The sequence below is a fragment of the Triplophysa rosa genome, linkage group LG14, assembly GCF_024868665.1.
Source record: "Triplophysa rosa linkage group LG14, Trosa_1v2, whole genome shotgun sequence".
In the NCBI taxonomy this organism is placed as follows: Eukaryota; Metazoa; Chordata; class Actinopteri; order Cypriniformes; family Nemacheilidae; genus Triplophysa; species Triplophysa rosa.
In genome coordinates this window covers 23,322,773-23,348,489 of record NC_079903.1, presented here as the reverse complement: position 1 = coordinate 23,348,489, position 25,717 = coordinate 23,322,773, and the positions used below count along the sequence as shown (strand labels likewise).

At 43.2% G+C, this 25,717-nt stretch overlaps 3 protein-coding genes across 7 annotated transcripts in view; 2 read left to right on the top strand and 1 right to left on the bottom strand.

Moving 5' to 3' along the window:
* The first annotated feature begins 614 nt into the window (after positions 1 to 614).
* Positions 615 to 4,528, top strand: socs9 (suppressor of cytokine signaling 9). 2 transcript variants are annotated; one of them, XM_057350424.1, is made up of 2 exons: positions 615 to 654; positions 1,344 to 4,528. In XM_057350424.1, the coding sequence occupies exon 2, from the start codon at positions 1,515 to 1,517 to the stop codon at positions 3,039 to 3,041; it is 1,527 nt and encodes a 508-aa protein (XP_057206407.1). In that variant the 5' UTR covers positions 615 to 654; positions 1,344 to 1,514; the 3' UTR covers positions 3,042 to 4,528. The 2 variants fall into 2 exon arrangements, with proteins under 2 accessions (XP_057206407.1, XP_057206406.1); XM_057350423.1 differs by having other exon boundaries at positions 622 to 780.
* Positions 3,621 to 16,209, top strand: LOC130564501 (centrosomal protein of 164 kDa-like). Its single transcript, XM_057350580.1, has 27 exons — positions 3,621 to 3,688; positions 5,381 to 5,493; positions 5,630 to 5,741; positions 5,824 to 6,061; positions 6,274 to 6,384; positions 6,479 to 6,535; positions 6,619 to 6,696; positions 6,901 to 7,002; positions 7,153 to 8,508; positions 9,059 to 9,112; positions 9,195 to 9,257; positions 9,478 to 9,542; positions 9,720 to 10,043; positions 10,134 to 10,214; positions 10,290 to 10,479; positions 11,948 to 12,019; positions 12,619 to 12,702; positions 12,936 to 13,004; positions 13,181 to 13,350; positions 13,421 to 13,570; positions 13,643 to 13,832; positions 13,946 to 14,101; positions 14,396 to 14,573; positions 14,671 to 14,898; positions 14,975 to 15,020; positions 15,133 to 15,237; positions 15,326 to 16,209. Exons 1-27 carry the CDS (start codon positions 3,621 to 3,623, stop codon positions 15,420 to 15,422), a joined length of 4,557 nt encoding a protein of 1,518 aa, XP_057206563.1. The 3' UTR covers positions 15,423 to 16,209.
* Positions 16,210 to 18,941: 2,732 nt separating this feature from the next.
* The window catches only part of LOC130564388 (SID1 transmembrane family member 2-like), a 12,056-nt gene continuing 5,280 nt past the window's right edge, over positions 18,942 to 25,717 (bottom strand). For 3 of the 4 annotated variants that reach the window (XM_057350420.1, XM_057350421.1, XM_057350422.1), the window contains 16 exons: positions 24,407 to 24,445; positions 24,240 to 24,317; positions 23,680 to 23,795; positions 23,527 to 23,600; positions 23,066 to 23,132; positions 22,539 to 22,612; positions 22,311 to 22,434; positions 22,115 to 22,232; positions 21,866 to 22,002; positions 21,378 to 21,486; positions 20,538 to 20,614; positions 20,418 to 20,464; positions 20,236 to 20,341; positions 20,009 to 20,119; positions 19,510 to 19,623; positions 18,942 to 19,429 (listed from right to left, as the gene is read on the bottom strand). In XM_057350420.1, the coding sequence (XP_057206403.1) occupies positions 19,367 to 19,429; positions 19,510 to 19,623; positions 20,009 to 20,119; positions 20,236 to 20,341; positions 20,418 to 20,464; positions 20,538 to 20,614; positions 21,378 to 21,486; positions 21,866 to 22,002; positions 22,115 to 22,232; positions 22,311 to 22,434; positions 22,539 to 22,612; positions 23,066 to 23,132; positions 23,527 to 23,600; positions 23,680 to 23,795; positions 24,240 to 24,317; positions 24,407 to 24,445 (1,454 nt within the window). In that variant the 3' untranslated portion in view covers positions 18,942 to 19,366. Of the gene's footprint in view, positions 19,430 to 19,509; positions 19,624 to 20,008; positions 20,120 to 20,235; positions 20,342 to 20,417; positions 20,465 to 20,537; positions 20,615 to 21,377; positions 21,487 to 21,865; positions 22,003 to 22,114; positions 22,233 to 22,310; positions 22,435 to 22,538; positions 22,613 to 23,065; positions 23,133 to 23,526; positions 23,601 to 23,679; positions 23,796 to 24,239; positions 24,318 to 24,406; positions 24,522 to 25,717 lie in introns of all 4 variants that reach the window. The other variant, XM_057350419.1, reaches the window with a different exon arrangement.

The following is a 25,717-nucleotide window of genomic DNA, read 5'->3' as shown; positions in this document are numbered from 1 at the left end:
CTAACTGGCGCAAAATAAAGTGTATCAGAGACCACATCAGGCACATCTGTAACGTATCTGCTTGTTTTACACTCTTTGGCCACCAAGTGGTATTGTGAGCCAATGAAGCCTCGAGAAATGAACCCTTTTGTGAACCACTTGGCTGAAAAGCTTCAATGCTTCACGGGGCTTCATCTCGCCACCACTAGCTGCCATGAAGTGACACTCATGAAACAATAACAAACTGAATGAAGATAAGTTACATGACACGTCACTCTGTTGCTGCGCTTCCGGAAACATTCCAAATAAGACACGTGTCTGGCGAAGACCGCAGTGTGACATCGAAGTACCGCGATAACTGAATGCTCCGTATGCTTTCGAATCGCTATCGCGACACTTTTATGTGGAACGCGATCGGTCTGCGCAGCGCCGAATCTCTTAAAAGTGTATTTAAAAAAGAAGCCTTTTTATTTTCACAAACCTTTGGATGCTATAAAAAATAATTATATATAATTTAAATATAGTCCGTGGAAACATAATAATTTAACACTAACCCTGATCTAATGAATAAGTAGAAATAATAAAAACCGTAAAAATAATGCTTTGAATATGACCCGGAAGTGTGTTTGCCTGTCCAGGAAATGACGTAAACACTACAGTAAAGCAAGGGCTGTGGTGAGGGCTAGCTATTCATTAAAGTTGAAATATTAATATGGTTTTGTTCACCCAGTTTTATCGATAAAGATTTTGATCAGTCAGAAGTGATGTGTCGCAGCGGGAGCCCGCGCAGGGCGCGTTCAGGTGCATGTGTCAGTCATTATTCATCTGTCATTCTTCGTTTGTCCGTTATTCATCTTTCATGTGTTCATCATGACGTCAACGTTAATTATTTACTGTAACATAGTACATAATATCTCTGTTATTCACTGTTTGTCTCAGATATGTCTCATCTTTTTCTCTCAACTGATATCTACAAACTCTCTATGTGGTACTGACATAAGTAAACTTTAAACGCTGAGATATTTATTTTCTTTATTTTTGATGATGTTACATAGTGTTATGACGGTTCATCGGTGTTTTTTGGACACTGTGATTGATCCTACAATAAACTTTTTTGAACAAAGTTTATTTTTATAGAGATGTTCAGAGTTTCAAAGCACCTGTACAGAAAACACATGGTGGAATAAAAACAGGCAATAAATTAAGCATACTAATAGAAATATAATTAGTTCAGTACACACACGGTGTTACTGCAAATGTAAAGATGTAGTACATTGGTGATATTATCTGTATGTACACGTTATATAATAAGAGTACAATAAACAGTACATGAGTGTAATAAAGATGTGTTTTTATTTCTGCAGATTGACATCATGGTCTGCGTGTGACCTCTGCATCTCTCCTGACCGATGGAAAATCTGTGTCTTCAGCAAATGTGAAGTGACCCATGTGTCTGCTGCTGATCGACATTTGTTTCTCGTCTCCTGAACGTTGAATTGAATCCCGACACTGCTGAAAGCCTGCCGTCTGCCATCATGTCTCTGCCCGAGGATCGTGGGAAAGAAAGAGAGCGCGGCGCACGTCCTAAAGTGCGCCAGAGCCGGTCCGAGGAGAGAAGAGATGGGGGAAGGAGAAAGGGGGTGAGAGGGAAAAAGAAAAGCCACCCGTCACATGACCTGGCCTCCGAGCGGCCTGTGAGCGATGGCTTTGAGTACGGCGATCTGTTGAACGGCCTGCACGGATCCAGCGAAGGCGGCTCTTCCTCTCCCGTAACAGAACACAGGAGATGGCAGGTCCTGGGCTCATCGGGATCCTTGTTATCGGAGAAGGTTTCTGCCAGACCGTCGCTAAGCTCGCCCACCGCCGACCTCGGCTGTGATGCGGACAGCAAGTCCTCTGGTGGCAGCCGCACGCTTCGGCAGAAGATCCAGGACGCCGTAGGACAGTGTTTCCCGATCAAGAGCCACAGCCAGGGTTTGTCACAGCCTGCCCCGGCGACGGCCCCGTGTTCCTCCAGACGTAAGATCCACCTGAGCGAGCTCATGCTGGACAGCTGTCCGTTCCCGGCCGGTTCTGACCTGGCCCAGAAATGGTACCTCATCAAGCAGCACACAGCTCCCCTTTCTCAAGAGCACATCCCAGATTCCTCCGCCGCCGCCACGCTCGCCGCCGCCATGCCCGTGGAGGACGAGGAAGATCGTTTACGGGAGAGACGACGAATAAGCATCGAGCAAGGCGTGGAGCCGCCGCCCAATGCCCAGATCCACACGTTCGAGGTGACGGCTCAGATAAACCCGCAGTATAAACTGGGACCCAAACTGGCGCACGGAATGAACGAGCTGGCCGGAGACGAGCGGGCCACGCTGCATCAGCTGCTGCTGCAGAGCTGTTTGGACACGCTGGACGAGGTCGCCGCTGCATCGTCCGTGACGGCCGACGTCGAGCTGGGCGCCGCCTCTCCTTCCGCCCCTTCCCTGACGGGGGCGACGTTAGTTCAGATGGACAGCCCCAAATCGCAAGACGGACAGCACCGCGTTCACACGCAGATCGATTACATCCACTGTCTGGTGCCTGACCTGCTCCGAATCACTAACCTGCCCTGTTACTGGGGCGTCATGGACCGATACCAGGCTGAGACGCTGCTGGAGGGCAAACCCGAAGGCACGTTTCTGCTCCGCGACTCCGCGCAGGAGGATTACCTGTTCTCCGTCAGCTTCCGGCGGTACGGCCGCTCGCTTCACGCGCGCATCGAGCAGTGGAACCACAACTTCAGCTTCGACGTGCACGACCCCAGCGTGTTCCACGCGCCGACCGTCACGGGCCTCCTGGAGCACTACAAGGATCCCAACTCCTGCATGTTCTTTGAGCCGCTGCTGTCCACCCCCACCCACCGGACGCATCCCTTCAGCCTGCAGCACATCTGCCGCGCCGTCATCAGCGGCTGCACCACGTACGACGGCATCAACGCACTGCCGCTCCCCAACGCGCTGAAGGAGCACCTCAAGGAGTATCACTACAAGCAGCGCGTGCGCATCCGCAGGCTGGATGCCTGGTGGGAGTGAGAGACGGACGTCTGGAAAGAGACCAAAAGTGCCATTCCTCTTCCTGGAAGAACCTCTGCTGCACACAAAAGACGCGAGTGCCTTTCTGATGTTTGAATGAAGAACTGTGGTGTAGCTCCTCCTCCTCATGTTAGGATCGCGGGGTTCACCGCATCACCGCTGGAGTATTTCAAGAGACGGTTCACTTAAAAAATCATTCATTCCCCCTCACTCTGTATGCGAGGCTTTTGTTTTCCAGAGGAACACAAAAGAAGATATTTTGAGAAATGTCTCGGCGGTTTTGTGTTCATACAATGGAAGTCAATGGAGTTCGATGATCAACATTCTTCAAAACATCTTCTGTTGTGTCCTGAAGAAGAAAGAAACTCATACAGGACACGAGGAGGAAGAAAAGAACTCTCAAGTTTGGGTGAACCGTCCCTTTAAAACAGCACTGTAACTACAATATTTTCTTTTTTATCAACAATAGTGTTGCGTTGGTTTCCTCTGTGCTAGGTGAGTTTCCTGTAGGACATGAAAATGTTTTATAGATTCATAAATGATATTCTCACTGCTGGATCACACATTCCAGACAGATTCATGTCAGATCACAGGCGGCCACTGGATGAAACGACACTGGAAACTGGTGTTTATGGATTGGGTGGACGGTACCGGTGTTAGTCTACATTAGGTGAAGGAGTGATGAGGACTCGGTTTAATCTTTATTAGTTTGATGTGAATGTTGACGTGGACCAACCATGTATCATCTTTGAAGCTCCGCCCCGCTGTCTGGATCACTCAATACATTCACAGTTCAAGTGTTGACATGCATGTTTGAGTAAACAAATCAACAACATTTAACCAACAGACACACGTTTGCATGTGTGGTTTTTTTATCCATGTGGGAGTCTGTATCTGTTTGCTGCAGATGCGGACGTGCCAGTGAGAATTTACACATCTCATATGAAGTTTGAGAAACATCATTCTCTGTTCATCTTTAAATGAAACATCTCATTAGCACTATATTAGAATGTAAATGATTAATTTAATGTTTTTGAACAGTTTGACAAGAAAAGATTTCATTTACTTGGATACAGTACAAAGGGAAAAAGCATCTTTTGCATCCAAGTGTTTGTCTGCAGTGACATGATCTCGCGAAGACAGAACAAGGTTAGCATATTTATAAAATGAATTTGCTGTTTTTTTACTGAATCTTTTGTACATGTAGGCGTGTCACAGGTCAAGTCTGGGTAGATGTGAATGAGTGAGCAGACGGCGAGGATGTTAACAGTGTACGGTGATTGCCGGAAGATTTTGGACCATCATGAATGTCACACTTTTTCAAGAGCATCTCTTATCACAGCTTGCCTCGTTTTTTACACTGATGTTTATTTATTTTGTTTTGCCTAAAATACTTTGTGTTTGTGACGTACGTTTCTGATTTATTAAAACCTAGTGTGAATAATTCCACTGCTGTGTATGATGTACTAAAAGCACATATTAATAAACTTGATCTTTTGTCTTTTTTTTGTGTTGTTGTTTGTATTTTTGTCAAATTTAATGATTTTATGTTTTTATGAAAAAGTATCCATAAATACCAAATAATTTAAACATACTTTTTACTCTGCACATGCAAGAATGCAACTTTTGAATGAAAGTTATGGCGGACCGTTTGATTTTGGCTATCTTCCTGTATCTTTTAGGTTTTTTTATTCATCTTGCTCAAAAGTATTATTAGTATGGAAGTTTCCTAAAGGCAGATTTCTTTCGTCAACACCTGACCCAACAATACCTATTTGTATGTCGTTTCCACTTTTTCTATACTTTCCAAAATACATGGTATGTAAATAGTATTTATATAGCTAAATATATTGTGTTAGGCTCTGATTGATTCTATTGTTTTCCTCATTTGTTAGTCGCTTTGGATAAAAGCTGCTAAATGTAAGTGTTCTCCCCGTACGGTCGATTGTTGTTGTGGGACTTTTATTTTGAAGCGCGACTGAGGCGGGCGCCATGTTTGTCTCTGGTTGCTGTGGTGGAGACGCGGCGCTTCAGTTTTTAAACTTTATCTTTTAAATTCATGAAATTCTTTAAAACAGTGACTATCTGAAACACAGGTGACATGAGCTATATAACCAGAACAATGAGATAACCTCTGCACACGTGAAAGCGCGAGAGAAGAGCGCAGGTGTGGATTAAACTAATCGCCTCAACTCTTATGGGCAATATTACCCAATCATTTTTATATGTTTGATACGTTTTGAATAGATGCTGTTTATTGAGCGGCGTTTTTCTGTATGTAATAGTGTTTTGTTGACACTCGTGTTTTTGTAAGATTTATCAGGTGAAATTATTTAAAGAAGGCCTGTTACCACTCCCCCAGCCGTCACCATGACAACCACGGGGCTTCACATCGGAGACCAGCTCGTCCTCGAGGAAGACTATGATGAAAACTACATCCCGTCTGAGCAAGGTGACCATATTTGTTTGTTTGTTTAACTGATGACCGCAAACAAACTGCACATTAAATGTCTCAGTAGTGTACGGGATGGGATCAGTGTCACAGTCACGTGAGTGATTAGGACGAATTTACCCTCTGTGTCTCTCAGAAATCCACGAGTATGCTACAGAGATCGGCATCGACCCCGAGCGAGAGCCTGAGCTGCTGTGGCTGGCCAGAGAGGGGAGGGTGGCCTTACTACCGCCTGAATGGAAACCCTGGTAACACACGTTTCCGTGACAACACAGTGGAGTTTGATGTGGCGACAGTAAGTGAGCGTGCGTGTGTGTGTGCTTTCATTAGTCAGGACGTGACGGGTGAAGTGTACTACTTTAACTTCTCCACGGGTCAGTCCACCTGGGATCACCCCTGTGATGAGCATTACCGTCACCTTGTGACTGTGGAGCGGGAGCGTGCCCAACATGCCAGAACCGCTCCGGCTGCGCCCGGCCTTGCTTCGGGAAAGAAAAACAAAGAGAAGAAGAAGAGAGACAAGAAGAAGGAGAAGAGAAAAGACCAGGAGAGTGTCAGAGCTCCGGCGGTGAGTCTGCTCATCAACATCACCACGTGATGTCATCTGTTATATAGAAAACACTGTTCTGCATTCTGTCAAATCCTCATGTCTCCTGTCGTCCTCAGTGTTTTTTTGTCAGCTCACAAAGGTGTGTGTTTATGTGGTCTTCTCTTGATTCCATCAGACTTGACCCTGTCTGTCTCTCAGGTTATCTCACTCTCTCTCTGTCTGTGTGTCAGGTGTCAGGTGCTCTGGCTCCCATCCGGGGTCTGTCTGAGGGTTCTGTTGCTCCTCTCAGAGGTGCTTTGGGCAGTTTGTCTGGACTTAAGCCTCTTAAAACATCTCTAGGGGTAAAACGGGAACATCTCACGCTCATGTATCATGTGTCTTTAGGTGAGTGTATAAGTCAGACATGCTGTGTGTGTGTGTGTGTGTGTGTGTCAGGGAGCAATGGTGAGCCGTCATGAGGAGAGAAGCGCTGAGAAAGACTCTGAGCAAGAGGTGTGTTACACAAGCACATTAAACATGAGACACACAGACCTCCACAGAAACTCATCTGTGTGTGTGTGTGTGTGTGTGTGTAGAGACTGCGGGACTCCCGTGGGCTTCTACACAACCTTCATCTGGATTTGGATGCTCTGGGCGGAGGTCTTCAGTATGAGGTGAACCCCATACACTGGCTGTCATCACACGTCTTTTTGCTGTTTTTTAGTTTGATGTTAGTTTATCCTCAAGTTTGATTGCTCGACTGTTGCATTTCCTCACATCACCTCACACATGTCCATCACAAGGTTCCTGCTTCTGCTGTGAAAAAGATGACCGCAGCTCGCAGAAATATATGAAGGTTCGTTGTGTGTGTGTTTCAGGACAGTGAGGTTAGTGGCACGGTTCCGCCTGAAGAAAGAACAGAACCTGAACTACAAGATCTGGCTTTATCTCGAGATCACAGCCCAGAGGTCCATTCAGAGGTCTGTCTCTGACACACCTGATGTTTACTCTTCTCTTTGTGTTCCTCTCACCTGTCTCTGTGTGGTTTATTAATAATTCGTCTCTTTGTTTGTGGCGAGGAGTGTGTGCGTGTGTCTGTCTGTCTCTAACCTCCGTCCCTTCACTGTAAGGGCTCCTCGCGTGGACGTCACCTCCCCTCCACACCACCGGTGGGCAGCAGGGAGTACAGCAGCATAGCCTCCTGCCTGTTAACCCCTGAGGCTGCGGCGTCTAGCGTCCGAGAGGAAGATGAGGAAATGAGTGACCGGAGCGAAAGAGTGCAGGAGGAGGTGATGGAGGGGACATGTGCAGATGAGGAGAACGGCAAGAACAATAGAGACAGTGATGAGATAGAAGAAGAGAAAGAGAGCTTCAGCAGCCCTGACCAGATACTGAAGAGATCAGACACTCGGAGAAATCAGACTGAAAACAGTTCAGACAACCAGAGAGATCAGACTGAAAACAGATCAGACACCCAGAGAGATCATACTAAAGACAGATCAGACAGTCCGAGAGATCAGACTGAAGACAAATTAGACAATCAGATTGATCAGACGGAGAACAGATCAGACATTAAGAGAGATCATACTAAAGACAGATCATACAATCGGAGAGATCAGACTGAAAACAGATCAGACAATCAGAGAGATCAGACTAGAGACAGATCAGACGATCAAACTAAAGACAGATCAGACAATCAGAGAGATCAGACTGAAGACAAATTAGACAATCGGAGAGATCAGACTGAAGACAAATTAGACAATCGGAGAGATCAGACTGAAGATAGATCAGTCAATCGGAGAGATCAGACTGAAGATGGATCAGTCAATCAGAGAGATCAGACTGAAGATGGATCAGTCAGTCGGAGAGATCAGACTGAAGATGGATCAGTCAATCAGAGAGATCAGACTGAAGACAAATCAAACAATCGGAGAGATCAGACTGAAAACGGATCAGACAATCAGAGAGATCAGACAGAAGATAGATCAGATAATCAGAATGATCAAACAGAGGAAAGATCAGAGTTGGAGAGAGATCAGATAGAGGAGAAACAGAAGAGATCAGACAGTGAGAAAGATCAGGCAGAGAAGAGTTCAGAAGAGGAGAGAGATCAGTCAGAAAACAAAGAGAATGGACAGAGAAAAGAGATCAGAACGAGCAGAGAGGTGATGAGTGAAAGTGAAAAACAAGCAGAAGCAATAGAGGATGAAAAAGAGAGAACAATACAGAGTGAAGAAGAGAGTGAGAAGAGTGTTTTCTCTGTGGAGGAAGAGTGTGGAGAGAGGGATGAAGAAGAACAGAGTGAGGAAAGACCCGAGAACACATCACACCTCAAGAGTTCACCATCACATCACGAGAGCGACGGCAAACATCAGACCGACAGAGAGATCGAGCGCTTTCACAGTCCTGACACTCCTACTCATATAACAAACATGAAATCAGACACACGCAAGTTTGTGCCTCAGTGGAATCCTGTGTCCAGTGAGGTATGACTGAGTGCCCCGCCCCTTTCCTGTGAAGCCACACCCACATATGTTACCCCGCCCCTCCCGTGACTGTGTTACAGCTGCTTTGATTTTTGTTGTGTTGATGTGACGCAGTGTTGTGATTTGATCTGATGCATCTTTTCAAACATCTCACCATCAACATGCAGAGATTCAGGAGTGCAAACATTGAATTCATGACAAACATCAGCTGATGCGTCAGATTATCAGACACTCCAGTGTAAATATGCATCAGAGAATGCTGTGTGTGCTGCCCGCCCTACCCATCCATCCATCCATGCACTCATTCATTCCCAGAATCCTCTCCGGCTGTCTTTCTCAGTCATACGCTTGTGGTGCCTTATCTGTGGGTGTGTGTTTTGTGTCAGTGTGAGTTTGTTGTAATGTTTCAGTACATTTGTGCGTGTGTGTATCTGTATTCTGCAGTTCAATTGTGTTAGTAGTAAATGTAGTGTGATAAATATCTGAAGAAATATCACTTCAGATAAAAGTATAAATGTAATGTGTGATGTCATTTCCTGTGTTGTGACAGGAATCTGAGGCTATCGAGCCTGTGAAGTCACTGTCCTTTACTGATGATGTCCAGGTATGACCTCACACACACACACACGGCACATATAAGTGTGTGTGTCAGATGAACATGAACATCTCTATCTGTGTGTCATCAGGGTGGATTTCACACAAAGTTCTCAGAGAATGTGTTTGACCTGATGGAGCTGTCATCTGCAGTGGTAACACACACACATCAGTGTTACATGTCATGAACTAAAGCTTCACGAGTTTGACTGGACTGATGGATTTATTCTCTATAAACATTAACAACAATCATTTTTACCTTCGATGATGTCACCAACCACACGTCTCTCCCTCTGTGTGTGTGTGTGTGTGTGTGTGTGTGTGTGTGTGTGTGTGTGTGTGTGTGTGTGTGTGTGTCTGTCTGTGTGTCTTCAGGAGAGTAAAGAGGTAGAGAGAGCGTTACAGGTGGACAGCTGGAAGGTCTCTGATGATGTCATCAGGTGAGAGTCACGCACGCGCGCACACACCTGACATAACACACACTGCTGCACACTCAGACACAAACTGTGACTTGAATCCATTCTGTTTGTGTAACTGCAGTCCACATTTTGTACATGATAATGATGAAGTGATGAAGATTATTGATAGGTGTGTTGTGTTTGTGCTTGTGCTCACAGGCTGGATGATGTGACGTCTCCTAAGATCCTGCAGTCTGCAGACATCAGCCGACCCTCGACCGCTCGCGGCCACAGTGACATCAGCACTTATGGTGATGGAGATAAGAGTGAGCAGAAGAAAGCAGAGCGACAGGCCCACAGACAGACAGCTCTGGAGGAGAAGAGGAAGAGTGATGAAGAGGAGAGAGACAGACAGATGCAGGAGGAGATCAGGAGACTGACAGATGAGAAGGAGAAGAGACTGCAGCTCCTGCGAGCCACTCTGATGAAGGAGGAGGAAGAGGAGGAGCTGAGGATGAGGGAGGAGAGTGCTGAGCAGCTGAGGTGAGTAAGGGACCTGTTGCATTGTGGGTTATTTCTGTGAGTAGATGTCATGTAAATGTGTGTCAAACACATTCGCTTCATGTGAGTCAGATTACTAAAGGAGCAGCTGCTGAGAAAGACACGAGACGAGGAGGAGAAATTAAACACACACACACAACTTCAACAACTCAGGTACACGCACACACACACACACGCACGCATGCACGCACGCACACACACATATAAATGTCTTTCTGCTGTGTGCAGGGATGAGAGTGAGGTGAAACTCAGAGAGCTGCGTTCAGAACTGGAGGCGAAGCGTGATAAGGTGGAAACTGAGATGAGGCGGAGTCTGGAGCATCTGAGGGCGGAGTCAGAGGAGGAGCTCAGAGCAGAGAGGAAGCGGCTACTGGAGCAGAAGGAGGAGCAGCTGACCTCCATCAGACTAGAAGTGTGTGTGAGTACTGCAAATGTTGTTCATATTAGTTAAACACTTTCATTGAGTGTGTTGTGATATTTCTAGGGCTGTCAATCGATTAAAATATTTAATCGCGATTAATCGCATGATTGTAATGAGTTAACTCGTGATTAATCGCAACTTAATCGCACATTTTTATCCATTATAAATGTACCTTAAATGAATACTTTTCAAGTTTTTAATACTCTAATCAACATGGGCATGGACAAATATTGATGCTTTATGCAAATGTATATTGTTTATTATTAGTGAAACCATACTCAACATAGAGCATGAAGACTAGACATGTTTCAAAGGTCATAGATGTTTTTCAAAGAACTTGTACATGTCTATTAAACACATGAAAAAAAAAAGGAAAAACACAGGTTCCCATTACTTCTTTCTCTGCACTGAGCTATTTACTTACACAGGCATGTTTACATTTTCGCAACTGTGATAGCTCGGTGGAGGCTGTGTAAAATGCAAGGCATATGCTCGAACGGAAGCTGCCTGGCCGCGGCAATCATGTTGCGTGCACTATCGGTGGTCAGTGGGCTAATTTTGAGTTCAATATTCCACTGTCTGGCTACCTGCAGAAAGTGCTCAGCGCAAACGTCAGCATAGTGCCTCTCGTCTGTCTTCATGACGGTCAAAGCGTACGACCGTAGTTTCCAGTGTGTGTCAAAATAATGAGCCGTGACCCCCAGGTAGCTATGGTTACTGAGGGAAGTCCAGTAATCTCCGGTGAGCGCAACCGTGTTTGTCTGTCTTATCGCCTCCTCAACTTTCGCTTTCTCCTCTTCGTAAGAGTCGTGAATCTTGTAACAGTGGCTCTCGAAGGTAGTTCATATGTGTAATCGTTAGATGCGATGCGAATAATTTCAAGTAGACCCTCGTCCTCCACTACATTAACTGGCCTACATGCTGTAGCCACCCATTTAGCTATCGATGTGGGGAGTCTGTTGCTTGTGAAGTTGTCCATCCGTCTCTGCTGAAAACAATCTAGTGTGGTCTGCCTGGAGGAGGAGGAGAGCTCTCTGCGTCAGTTGTATGCTTCGCCATCAAGTGATATTTTAAACTCGACGTGCTGCGGTGATAGCTTAATTCACATCGACAATAAATGCAGATCACTTTAGTCTTGTCGACAGAACCATCAGACATCGTTTTATATATGAATTTTACGTTCAGAAGACCTATTTATTTCTCCATTTCTGTTTGCTGCTGCATCGTTTACTTTCTCAAACTACGGGCAAGGCCAAGGGTCAAACAGAAAATGCGCGCTGCGTTAATCGCACGTTAATAAAATTAGTGCCGTTAAAAGGAATTTGCGTTAACGTGTTATTAACGCGTTAATTTTGACAGCCCTAATATTTTGTTATTTTCAATGAATGATATGACTGCTTTATTCCAGTACCAAGAGCAAAATACTCAACACAACATCATCGTTGCTCTGTGTTGTGTTTTTCAGACTAAACTGAGTGACAGACAGAAGATTTGCGGAGTCACGACAAGAAAACCTTTAGCAGAGTACCAGAGAGAGGTGCACACAACAGAATATAATATATATGATTTTTGTAAATACATTTTGTCTATGAAACGACCATACAATCTGAAAACAACTTGACTAAGTGTGTGTGTCTGTCGTCTGACAGACGTGCTACAGAAGTTCGCTGAGAGTTGAGAGAGATCACAGAAGAACATCGAACAACTGAAGAGGAATCAACATGAACTGCAAACTTGAGAGAGACACATCTGGAACGGTACACACACACACACACACACACACACACTTCTGTTCGATACAACTGTCCTGTGTTGTTGTGTGTGTGCAGGAGAGCAGAGGAGAGGAGCGTCTGCTAAATTCTCTTCAGGAGGGAGGGAGGCTTTTCTCTCTAAACACACACAACTACAACAATCAAATTGCTGGACACCACTAGAGGAATCCGCAGAACACTCCAAAAGGTCAGGCACACACAACTAACAATCATCACACTTCAACTCAGTATCTAGACATAGATTGTCCTTATGCTTTTGTGTGTTGTGTTGTGTGTGTGTGTGTGTGTGTGTGTGTGTGTGTGTGTGTGTGTGTGTGTGTGTGTGTGTGTGTGTGTGTGTGTGTGTGTGTGTGTGTGTGTGTAGGAGTCAGCGCTACAGGACTTGATGAAGAAACTGGAGATACAAACCAAAGAACTTCACACACAGGAGGCTGAACTGCAGGCAAAAGTGTGTGTTACGTAATGCAACACATCATTTTGTATTTTAATTTAGATTTCTCTTTAACGAATGTGTAAAGTAACCTTTCACTTGAGTTTTTACATCATGAGACTTTCTAGTTGTGTATTTGTTGTTGTTAGGGTTCATTCATTTAGATTAGTTGTGAGTCAGTTTTATAGGATTAGTTTTTGTGTGGATGGGATGATAGTAACCGTGTTGCTGAAATACGTTCACATTTTCAGGAATCAGATGTGAGAAAGAGAAGACAACAGCTGTGTGAGGAACACGATGACATTCAGAGAGGAGTACAGGTGTGTGTGTGACATAAATGTTTGATAATAATCTATAGTATTTACACACAGATGTATATAAAACAACAAACGTCTGTGGTGTGTGTGTCTGTATTTGGATGAATAAACGTGTGTGTGTGTGTGTGTGTGTAAATCACTGTGAACTCTCTGTGAGATGAAACGTGTGTGTGTCTCAGTCTCTCCCGCTACTGCTGAAGGAGAATCAGGATCTTCATGATGAGCTGCAGCGAGTGCGAGCAGATGTTCAGAGAGAGAGAGCAGAGAGAGAGCGAGAGAGCTGCAGAGTGATGGAGAAGAGACTGTTACCCCTGCAGGAGAGATGTGAACAACTCGCCTCGAGAGTCAGGTACCACACACACATGATCACATTTTATGTTGTGTGTGTGTGTTTACAGTTATTGTTCGTGTGTGTGCAGTGAACTGGAGCAGACGAACACGGTTTCCAGGGTTAAAATTGGAGGAGACGAGCAGAAGAAGATGAAGAAGCAGAGAGAGAATCATCTTCGTCTGGAGGATCTCGAGGCTCCGGCCAGTTCACCTCCAGACAGTGACACCAGTGTGGACGGGTGTGTGTCACTCTGTGTGTTTGTTGTTTTTTATTGTTGCACCTGTTGATGTGATCTCTCTCTCTCTGTCAGTGTGAGACAGTACATGTGGAATGAGAGCGTCTCTCTCTTCAGAGCCCGTCAGTTTCTGGATAGACAGAGTGCTCATGTGTCGGACAGACAGGCAGCACTGCAGGCAGCTCACAGCAGTCTGAAGGACCCCACAACTGAGAGCTCCACCCAACAACATCAACAACATCAGCTCTACCACAACCTGCAGCAGGTGTGTGTGTTTCTCATCAAACTCACAACCAGAAATGTTTTTTTTCATAACTAGAATAACCCTGAGTGCGGTGCGTCTGCTCGGACATAAGAAACATGTCTGTCTGTCTGTAGGAGGTGAAGGATCTGTCTGAGTTGACAGAGACGCTTCAGAAGGGCCAAACTTTACTAAAAGAAAAAGAGGAAAAATTAAACCTGCTGGAAACATCACTAACTGAAGAGGTACGACACACACACACACACACACACCGTGAGTATCGTGAAACGTGTGTATGATTGTGATTTCATCATGTGACTAGGAGGCACATGGGGACTCGTGTCACCGTGGGGACCAAAATTGAGGTCCTCATGGGCACAAAAGCTTATAAATTGTACAGAACAATATTTTTTACAAATCTAAAAATGCAGAAAGTGTTCTATGATCTTTAGGTTTAGGGATAGGGTTAGGGATAGAATATACAGTTTGTACAGTATAAAAACATTACGCCTATGGACTGTCCCCACGGGGATAGTCAACCAAAGCCTGTGTGTGTGTGTGTGTGTGTGTGTGTGTGTGTGGTGTGTGTGTGTGTGTGTGTGTGTGTGTGTGTGTGTGTGTGTGTGTGTGTGTGTGTGTGTGTGTGTGTGTGTGTGTGTGTGTGTGAGGTGTCGTGTGAGGATGGCGAGAGGTCAGCTGATCGTAAAGTGACGTTTGACGTGACCGAGTCAGAGACGAGCAGTGTGTACGGACACGAGGGAACAGGTGAGACACACATCACAGGTGTTTTAATATTTATTATCCAATCACGCTTTCAGTTGATATATAGATGTACAGTGATAAACACGTGTGTGTGTGTCAGTTCCAGTAAAGGTGCAGCAGTTGGCTGATTCCCTGCAGCTGATCTCAGGACAGTTAAACTCAGTTTTGGGTGCTTTGGGGTCACTCAACCAAAAACAGAACCCACCCTCTTTGACCACCACTCAACTACCCCGTTCCTCGTGGGCATGGCCTATAAACCCCTCCCCCTCACTTCATACACACAGACCAACAGATTTGCTGCAGACGACCTGGTCCGGCCGGAACATAGGTAACACACACACACACACACACACACACACACACACCTGCAGTATCAACGGAACACCTGATCTCTGTTTCCATAGAAACAAGCAGAGTCCACATGGCCTACTCAGGATACACATCAGCAAGGTGAGGACTCACGTTTACTCTCTCCTATAAATGAAAAGATTAAAGTGCTTTTCTTGTGATATGAGTTGTTGAATATCAACTGCATGAAGGCAGATTTTGTGTGTGTGTGCAGTCTGTCATCTCTGCGTCCGTCAGCCGAGGTCGAAGGTCACCGTCTGCAGAGTCTCATTGAAGGAAATAAACGTTGGCTGGAGGCCCAACGGAAAAACCGCAACATGTATCCTTACACACACTTGAGGGGAAAAAAGCAAATGTTTGTCATGTTTTTATTCGTTCTTCTTGTGTTGTTTTCCTGAGCATCACAGTCCTCTGTTCCCAAACCTCAGAACTCCGTCCAGCGGCAGCGGGTTAATGCAGCTCAGCCTCGACGACAACAACCAGATTAAAGTTCATCATTACTAAAGCTACACGCAACACTTCAGCATCTCGTTAAACACATCATGTCTTTCCTGAGGTCCTTATACTCTTCTTCAGCAGGTGTTTTGTTAGATCTAGTGAGGATTTACACACATTTTCTGTGTGCAATGTATAAATCTCATTTGTACAATATTTTTGTAGGTACTCTCAATAAATTGCTTGTATTTTAGGTAAAACTGTCTGTGTCTTTTAGCAATGAGCTACGTGAATGGAGTTTCTTTTACATTTAAAGAAATAGTTTACCAATAAATGGTCATAGAAATGTTTATTCCTGAAAGTGAAAGTTTCCTACTATGGAAAGTCAATGGGACCATTTTTGGTCCTTTAAGACATTTATAATATCCATCCAGAGTGAGGTTAGTAGTTTGTTTGGCGTACATATTTTCATGAATCCTTCTTGGTAAAATTTACGCTGGGACTGCAATATATTTGTGAAACCTGGAATAAATGCAGAAATTCTCCTCAAACATGACAGCATGGCAATCATCCAACACAACGTAAACCCGGGCATTGAACAAAACGTTGCAAAGCGTTTTTTAAATGGAAACGGTGGTGCGGTTGAATACCCTGTTGTGATGACGCAAGAGTTGAACTATAGCAGCTGAGAAGGCCATTCTTTGAGTTCTTTTTGAAGAATTTTCGGAGCCTGATGAAATCGGTATAAATGCGTGTTTAATATTGTAAAATACATGTATTCTAATATCTTCGATTGTTGCGTAATACCGAGCTGAAGCAGACACATTTGTAAACAACTTTATAATAATAATTCATTACATTTATATAGCGCTTTTCTAGACACTCAAAGCGCTTTACATGGAAGGGGATCTCCTCAACCACCACCAATTTACTTCCATTGTGCGAGCTGTCTCTTTAACACCGCGTGGGTTATATACATGTTGCTGCTGATTGGGCTGACATTCTTGACACACCCACCAAACAAGAGAAAACGTATCTCAAACCCCGTTGCACACCGTTGAAAACCGTTTCCAGGAAACATGTCGTTCACAGGGGCGGTTCTAGGGGGGGCCAGAGGGTACCAGTGCCCCTGTGTCAGCACACTTGGCCACCCCACTGGCCCCCCTAAATCTGGAATCGCTTCTGGAATTTTTAACCACAACCGAGCAATTTCGGGTGCAATGCACAGTTTGTCCTGCGAGTGGCAGTGATGCTTGTGAGCCAAAAGGAAGATTACGCAAGCAAGACGCAAACAATGTCGAGTCTGCGCCTGGAGTGAGATTACGTCTACATCATACAGGTAATGGAAATATTTTGTAAAAAGATAATGAAAATGCATATCATTACACATCATAAAACACTGACCTATATTTTCCGGTGTTGTGCATGTTAAATCTACATATAAAGCAGTCGTGACTCGTGCCTATACAAAGAATCAGCTGCTGCCAGAGAACGTGTAACGCACTAAAGAAATTGTATTTGTTAATGAAATGAGATCAAATGCAACTTACATTTATTGGGGTGAATGTTTGATAAAATGCACTTTTGCCTTATAATTAAAATAAATGGTCTGTCATTCCCAAGGAATTAGCAGAGTTCAAGTAATCAATACAGTTTATTCTATACTGTCCTGTATATTCCTTGTGGTGTATTTGAGAGTCGACCTTTAGGTTTCATTTACACATTTTCATAATTTTCCCATTTGCAGTTAAAATGAAGAGAAAAAGTCAGGGACAGATAATAAGAAAACAAACGATAATAGTCAGTCGAGGCTGGAGAAAGAAGATGCTTCTGAAAAAGAGTGCGAAATGCACAAAAGCTTAGAGAATGAAGAAAGTCCAGAAGAACAGAGGACCCATCAGCAAGGTGATTTAGTTGTGCAGAGAGACAACTTTTGTAACCCTGAAATTCCATGTGAAAAACAGGAGTTTTTACATGAGTGTTTAGTTAACATGCCATTCACATGAAAGTGTGCCAAAACCACATATATCACATGTGAAAATTTTGAAATTCATGTTTTTTTCTTTGTGTAAAGGAAATACCTGATAATGTGACTCATGTTTAGATGACTGCTTAAATTCATTTTTGGATATCTTGTTTGTGGGTAGTTTTTCATTTATGTATGTTCATTTAAGATGCAGAAAAGTGCCTAAATGTTATTATTGTTGTCATTGTTATTTTGACTATATACAATGTGTTGTGAAATAAATGACCATGGAACATTAATTTGAGCTGAACTTGTTTTATTAGCTTATTAGTTTACTTCTAGAGAAAACAGTAATACATGACAGTGGAAAATGACTGAAAATTAATCATGACATGTTAGTGTGCCCCCTAAAAGCATAAGTGGCCCCTGCCTGGCCCCCCCAGTTACAGTAGTCTAAAACCGCCACTGGTCGTTCAACCCGGAAACCGTAGTAAAACGTTGCGCACCGGTTTGAGCTTGAACATGCCCCTGGTGTCTTACCTTGATATAGCTCCCTCCCCACCCAGCAACCACAGACAGACCATTACAAATTCACAACATTTGATTGAAAAGAAACCAAAACATTGTTTACATTTAGTCTAACTTAAAAATTTAAGAAGGGTTTCTTTCAAATATTTTAAATGTAAACGAAACGTAGTTTAATTGATAGACGTGACAAAATATCAACAACAGGCAGGCAACGTCACAACGTGTTTTGATGGGGAACGTTATTTGTCCACTTACGTTATATAAACTAAATCTCACAAGTCGATTAAGGTTTATTTTACAGCGCTTTTTGCATCTTATCGAAGCAGCTGTACACAAAAATCGTGTTACTCAACGGTTTGAACAACGCACGGAGACGTGCAGCAGTTAAGCGCGCGAAAATCGACAGTTCGGAGCTCGCGCACAGGGTCTGACAGGAGTAGCCTACGATTTACTGAGGCAAGACACTTACTTTTCGACAAATTTTGTCAATAACTAAATAAGTAGCTCGTGAGAGTATTGTTAGCATAACATTTGTAATTCAACTGGTGGGAATGAGGAAATAAAAACATACCAGAGATGTACCTGACTGAATCCCAAAACCGAAACCCACTGTATTCAGCAAATTATCGCGAAATATAAAAAATGATATCTCTAGTACTCTTCTTTATTTATTATGGTTTGTATTACTCTTAGAGATGTAAAATGATTTTTACTTTGTGACAGTTTGAAACGACAGTCACAACCTTTTCTACGACTAAAGTCTTTTTTAAACTGCTGAATGACGACAATAAGTCTCAGACTTTTAGAGAAATCGTTAGCTGAAGTGAATGTAAAAGAGAAATAAAATGAAAGCTCAGTGGTGCAGTTAAACTCGTGAACACACGCGCGCTATACCCTTGTTCTTCTTTAGGATGTTTTTTAATATTAATTATAAGAAGTATGTAAGTGATAAGAAGTGCACATAGTTACTTTCTCAATAAACAATAGATTTTAGGTTTAAGTTGGTGGAACAGCTAGCAACACTGCTTGTCAGCTTAACAAAACTTAAAATAATAAGTGTGAAATGTTCATGCACAGTACAACACAGTGAAACACAACTGTAAAAAGTCTTTATTTATTAACCATTCTATGTAAAAACATGATTTGTAATAAGTGCAGCTTTTCTCATGAGAATCATCATTAGATCAGTGATGGAAGCAGCTCGGCTCGGATTTACAGTCAGAACCACACGGTCCAAAACCACGACACATAAGGCCACAGACAGACACGAACGCGAAGAGAAAACAACGAACCGTTACAAAAATACAGGCCTGCAGAGTAACACGGTACATCAACCGTCACCGTGGCGATGTGAGGAGGAGCACTGGCAGTTTGATTGGCACATTCAATGTCTTATCAGCATTAGTTCCTGTGTGAGGCTCCTCCCACCATCTTTGCCTGTTAGTTTAAGATATTCACGCAGCGAGGCATTTCATTGGTGGACACCTCGTCTGTGTATTGGCCAGTAGAAAGCTGATCATTAGAACGCGTAGATTTTGTCTCTTTGAACCGTATCGAGGTCATCATCCATAGTGAGCAGAACCTAAGAGACAGACAAGTGTTTCATTTGACTGTGTTATTTTAGGTTGGTCTTTTCAGGTTGGACCGACGTTCTGCACTCACCAGGAAGGATCCAAACATGGCGATTGATGACAGAAAGTGCCATATGTCATGATCATCAAAGAACGACAGCAGGATACATTCGCGATTGTGTTCACGAGACTCGGCTGGAGTTTTCTGGCGACACAGTGTGATTCGGATCAGTACACCTCCACACAGGTAATGAAAGTCCTCTTATATAATCAGTAAGGTCTCGTGTTATATTCTTTAGGCTAAAAACTATTGTTAAACATGCAGCAACGAAACTAAAACTTAAATCAAAAGTGCTTGCACATTTAAAATGTGAAACTGCAGCATGCGAGCTTCATAACATATAACATAACATAACGTTATTGTCTGATGGTGTGGAGGCTAATCCAGTTATAGTACTTCGTGTGAACCGGCCTTTAATCTGTGATTTCACTCTGATTTATACACAGAACATTACTGTTACTAGTCCTGAGTATTTTAGCACAAATTATTGACCATCAAGATATTGATCAAGTGTGTATGTGTGTCTCACCTGCCATGTACTGAGACCCTGAAAGAAGAAGAACAGAGCGAAGCCCCAAACCACAGCGGTAAAGAGAACACACACCAGAGCCAGACACTGGATTCTCTCACCACTGCGCAACTATACACACACAGACAATACAGAACAAGTGAATCGCCTCAGAAATCAGTGACTCTACTGGATTCTTTTTGTCACAATGACAGCAGTAACTGATGATGTCACCATGAGAGTCATACCTTCATTATGATGTAAAAGGCAAAATAAAGCAGCAGGTTACAGATGGCGATGGCCAGCAGGTACGAGGCGAAGTCATTGGGTCGTTTAATGAGGCCGTACGCTGCCCTACAAACACACACACACGGGTCACAAACGGGCTGGCGTTTATGTGATTCACAGAGAGATTTGACATGTAACTCACAGAGACCAGTTCACAATGTTTCCCATCACCAGCAGAACCATCCGATCCTAAAAACACACACACACATATATCAAACACACATTGACTCTGACAGTTGTGTGTGTGTGCGCACATACTCACAATGTACATGGGTCCACTGCACTGTCGTATACAGTCTGTGTAGATCACATGCAACATCCTGCGCAAAATTCCAGAGTCTGAAACAAACAAACACACAGTAGCGGTGTTAACCATTACGCAAACCACGCAAATGCGTAGGGCCCTGCAAGATTGGGGGCCCCTAGTGGCCACAAGTGGATAAATCATTTGATGATGGCTTTTGATGGCTATCGGCATGCGTGCGCTTCACCGGACGCACCTAATAACAGACAGGTCTGTCTCCGTTGATAAACCAATGGAAACTTCTAAAGCTAGGGGGTGGGTTACCCGCGCTTTGACCTCAGCCAGAGGCGATTGCTAACATTTACAGGAACAACATTCTTTATGTGAAGTCCTTCAAATAAAGTGTAAGTCATGCTGGAGAAAAGTTTAGGCTGCAATGGAGGAAAGTGACAGCGGAAAGTCAACATTTGATGTTTAAAGCGTCTTACAATTACTGCTGTCTGATACTGTGAATTCAATTATGCTGTTATTAGATGCGTCTGCGAAAATTATATGATAATGAGACGCTGGCTCCATATATCGTTTGTACGGTGTCTCTGAATTGTCAAAACGCCTCTCAAAAAACACAGACAATCGAACCCAGTCCGAATTTTTTTATGACCGACAAAAATATCAGAGGCAGTGTGTAAATGTGGTTGACACAACGTGAGGTCTTATTTATTTTTTATCATGCGGAAATTTCAGACTCAATGTGCAATGGCCTTTACTGTGCAACGTAGTGTTCGTTCACCTCGCTTCGTGATACAGGCCACAGATCATCAACAGATCACAACACGTGTGTGTGTTTGTGTGACTCACCCAGTCTCCAGCGGCCCATGTAGTACAGTTGTGTGCTCAGCAGCAGTGTGGCCAGAATGTGTATGACGGAGAACACAATCCAGAACGCCGAGTTATCTTTACCAAACACCTGACACACACACACACACACACACACAGTCTTCAACACAAACTTGTGTACAGTGGACAATAAGATCTGAGTGATGATCTGATAGTTAACCTAAACAAGAAAATTCATTCAGTCATCCTCATGTCAAACCTGTGTGAGTTTCTTTCTTCTTCAGTACACGACAGAAGATATTTTGAAGAATGTCGATCCTCAAACAACACTCAACTCCATTGACTTCCATTGTATGAACAAAAAAACCACTGAGACATTTCAAAATATCTTCTCTTGTGTTCCACTGAAGTTAGAGTCACATATGGGTTTACAAAGACATGAGTTTTGTTGTGATGGTGTGACTCATCATCTCACAGCTGTGTGTGTGTGTGTGTGTGAGAGATCTCACCACCCCCAGCACAGAGAAGAATATAACCGCAGCCAGACAGGCGTATGCTGAGTATGCACTGGCGTTGATGTCCGGGTGTCTCTTCTGATAGAGCTTCAACATACACAATCCAGCGATCATGTACATGAATGACGTGTCTGAAACACACACACACTTCTGTTAGCTACAACACAACACCGGTGCAGATCAACCCAAATAAAACAAATATATATATAAACATCACACACATGTATTCATTCACACACTTACCGAACTGAAAGTTGGTGTAGTTTGGGCAGACGTGGTAGCAGGCGCTGAGCAGACCCTCCATCATTAGTGCGGTGCCCATCGCATAATACAAGCCAAAGTGCTTGGGAATACCACACTCCTGAAACACAAACACACACAAAAACCTTCATATGATGATACTCCGTGTGTTTGTAGGGTTGTGTGATGTGGTGCTCACCAGGGCTACGGTATCTTTGCGTTCGAGGGCGCGTTGATGAAGGACGTCCCTCTGAAGAACGATGAGTAAGAAGAGCAGGCCCAGCATCACGTAACCAACATTACTCAGAATGTTATTGAAGGAACTGAAAACACACAAACACACACATTTACACCGATGGGAGATTTCTGATGTGTACTACATACAGTATATAGTTTAATACGCACACACACACACACACACACACACCTGAGCGCTCCGAGTGGATGAGCACACAAGAAATTATAATAGCAGATGTCTTGATTTCCTGTGACGTTTACAACCTATCAGAAAACATATCAGTCATCATAATGCTGAATAAATACACAAAAATCACACAACACACACACACAACATGACACACACACACACACAAAACGACACACACGACAATGACACACATAATGACACACTCACACAAAACGACACACACACACACAACATGACACAACACGACACACAATAATGACAAACAACACGACACGGCACACACAACAATGACACACTCACACAACATGACACACACACAACACACACACACGACAATGACACACTCACACGACACACATAATGACACACTCACACAACATGACACAACACGACAAACAGACGACACGGCACACACACAACACGACAAACAGACGACACGGCACACACAACGATGACACACTCACACAACACGACAAACACACAACATGACACACACACGCGCGCACACACACACACACACACAGTACCGTCTGATAGGTGATGACAAGCTGAATGACTGGAAGAGCGTAAAACACAGCGATTGTAGAGATGTTCCTACAGACACAAGAAACACGCCATGAGCAGTCTTACACGGTGAAATACTTCAGAGGGAATGTGATGTCAGGATCTGTGTTTTTCTATGGCTGTTGAAAGCATGCTTGTCTTCTGCCGTTGATGTCATGAGATTCAATTGCATTCCAAAAAAAAAAGAAATCTAGCCGACATATGTGCTAGAAGACATGACATTAATGCCAATGTTATTGTCCTCATAGAAAGACTAACTAACTAACACAGGACATTTAAGTGACCGTGGTTGAAAACCTGTCATAATGAGCTATGAATGTAAATCTGTGTTTTTTACAATCAGACAATCTTACAAAACGACAGACACATCAGCGCGTCTGGACTGGTCAGATGTGTCATCGGTGTTTGAGAGCGGCAGACTCACCAGAAGTAGATCTGGTATTTCTTGCTGAGGATGCGCTTGTCTTTGCGAGCGAGATCAGAGACGCACAAGAACTTCTGTGAACGAGAAATAATCGTTCAGCTCAAAACTATTCTTAATTCTTTCTCATTTCCGTATTCAAGCACTGCTTCATACTTTCGTCCGAACTATGTTTTTGTCCGAGTCGATGTCGGCCAGCGTGTCATAATCGTCCTCTTCCACTGAACTCAAAGACTCCCGACGACTGCGGCCGACACTCTCCAACGAACGCTCTGAGAAACACACACATGAAATATTTCACCTGCTGAAGGTCATCATCACACATCCATCACCACACTCATCATCATCGAATCATTCATTAGATTATCTGTCAAACGCTAACATTCAATTTCTTTCCAAATATTATTTAAGATTCCGTATGAATAATACACTTTTAGGACATCAGAGGAATTCCGTTCCATTCTGAATAATGATTGTGAAATGTCTGATTTTAGAGGGGTGGGAGATTTTATAAGATGGTGCTGATTGATAAAGTGGGCGCGTCACCAATGCGGATGGCTACATGATGTACTGTGATTGATCTGCGTTTAAAACTCCCCAATCCTGTGGCAAAAATAAAGCGGTTTAAGAGCAGAGAACATGACACACAACCAGAGAGAGAGAGGACAGGGCAGTCACCTGCCAATACAAACACTCAATACTGTTGTGTGTGTTACCCAGATATCCATAGTTGCCATCTGTTGATGCTAAACTGTCTGTAACAGCCTCAGAGCTCAATGTGCTGCCATTATCAGCTACAGAGAGACAGAGAGAGAGAGAGAGATGAAAACAGATCATGTGATGATTCAAATAAAAACATTCATCCTCACATTCATGTACTCACCAAATGAGCCGTATTCATAAGGAGACGCAGGAGCCTTTCCTGAAACACAGTCAAACCAGTGCAGATATTTACACACATGCTCAGTGTGTGTGTGTGCAGAATCATTTGACACAATCTTTAAATGAAGATAAAAGAAGTTAATGAAGGGTAGCTGTTGTGTGAAAACTGTATTCTACAACACAACTCACTCTCAGAACAAGCAGATTTATATCACACCAGTGCAGTGTAGGGATGCAAGGATTCACTCAGCTCATGATGCGATACCATTCCTGATACTGATCTCACCATGCGATTTATTTCTTACAAAATGACTTGAGACAAATTAGAAATGAACAACTGCCCTTTTATTATTTCTCAAAGGCTGCACAAATAATATATTTTATGTTAAATAACAAAACTTAACTGCAATTTTAAAACAAATTCCAAATCAAATAAAAATGAATAATACACAACACAGTCTCTTTAAAATAAACAAACTTTGTGCTTTTCTTGGATTTTTGTACGTTTCAGAAATATCAGCAAATCTATGGAATTACTTTTTCCATAGATTGGCGAACGAAAACTTCAGAAGCGTAAACGAAAACTCGAAGAGCGCAAATGAACAATCTAGCAGCAAATTCAAAACTATTATTTGCAAAAACTAAACTTAGAAAATTGTTAAAAAAATAGCAGTTTATTTGAAAATTAAAAATGGCAGCCCCACACCGTGGTATAATGAACACACTCAGGCTCTAAAGAAAGCAGCCCGAAAAATGGAGCGCAACTTTAAGAAAACTAAATTGGAGGTATTTCGTACAGCATGGAAGGATAGTATTCGAAAATACAGGAAAGCCCTAATAACTTCTAGATCCGCCTACTTTTCATCACTAATAGAAGAAAACCAGCACAACCCTAGGTTTTTATTTAACACGGTGGCTAAATTAACAAAAAATAAATCGTCAGTGACTTCTGATCCTGTATATCAGCATAGCAGTGATGAATTTATGAACTACTTCACATATAAAATCCAAGATATTAGAGAAAAAATTATAACAATGCAATCAGAAGTGAAACCCGCTGAACAAACTAACTACAGCGCCCTTAAGGAGAAAATGCAATTATTTTATACCGTAGATCAAGATGAGCTGTCTAAAATTATTAGATCATCTAAATCAACAACATGCATACTAGACCCTATACCTACAAATCTACTGAAAGAGATGCTCCCAGAAATTATAGATCCTCTTCTTGGTATTATTAACTCATCTCTGACATTAGGACATGTGCCTAAAGCATATAAGGTGGCTGTTATAAGGCCCCTTGTCAAAAAAC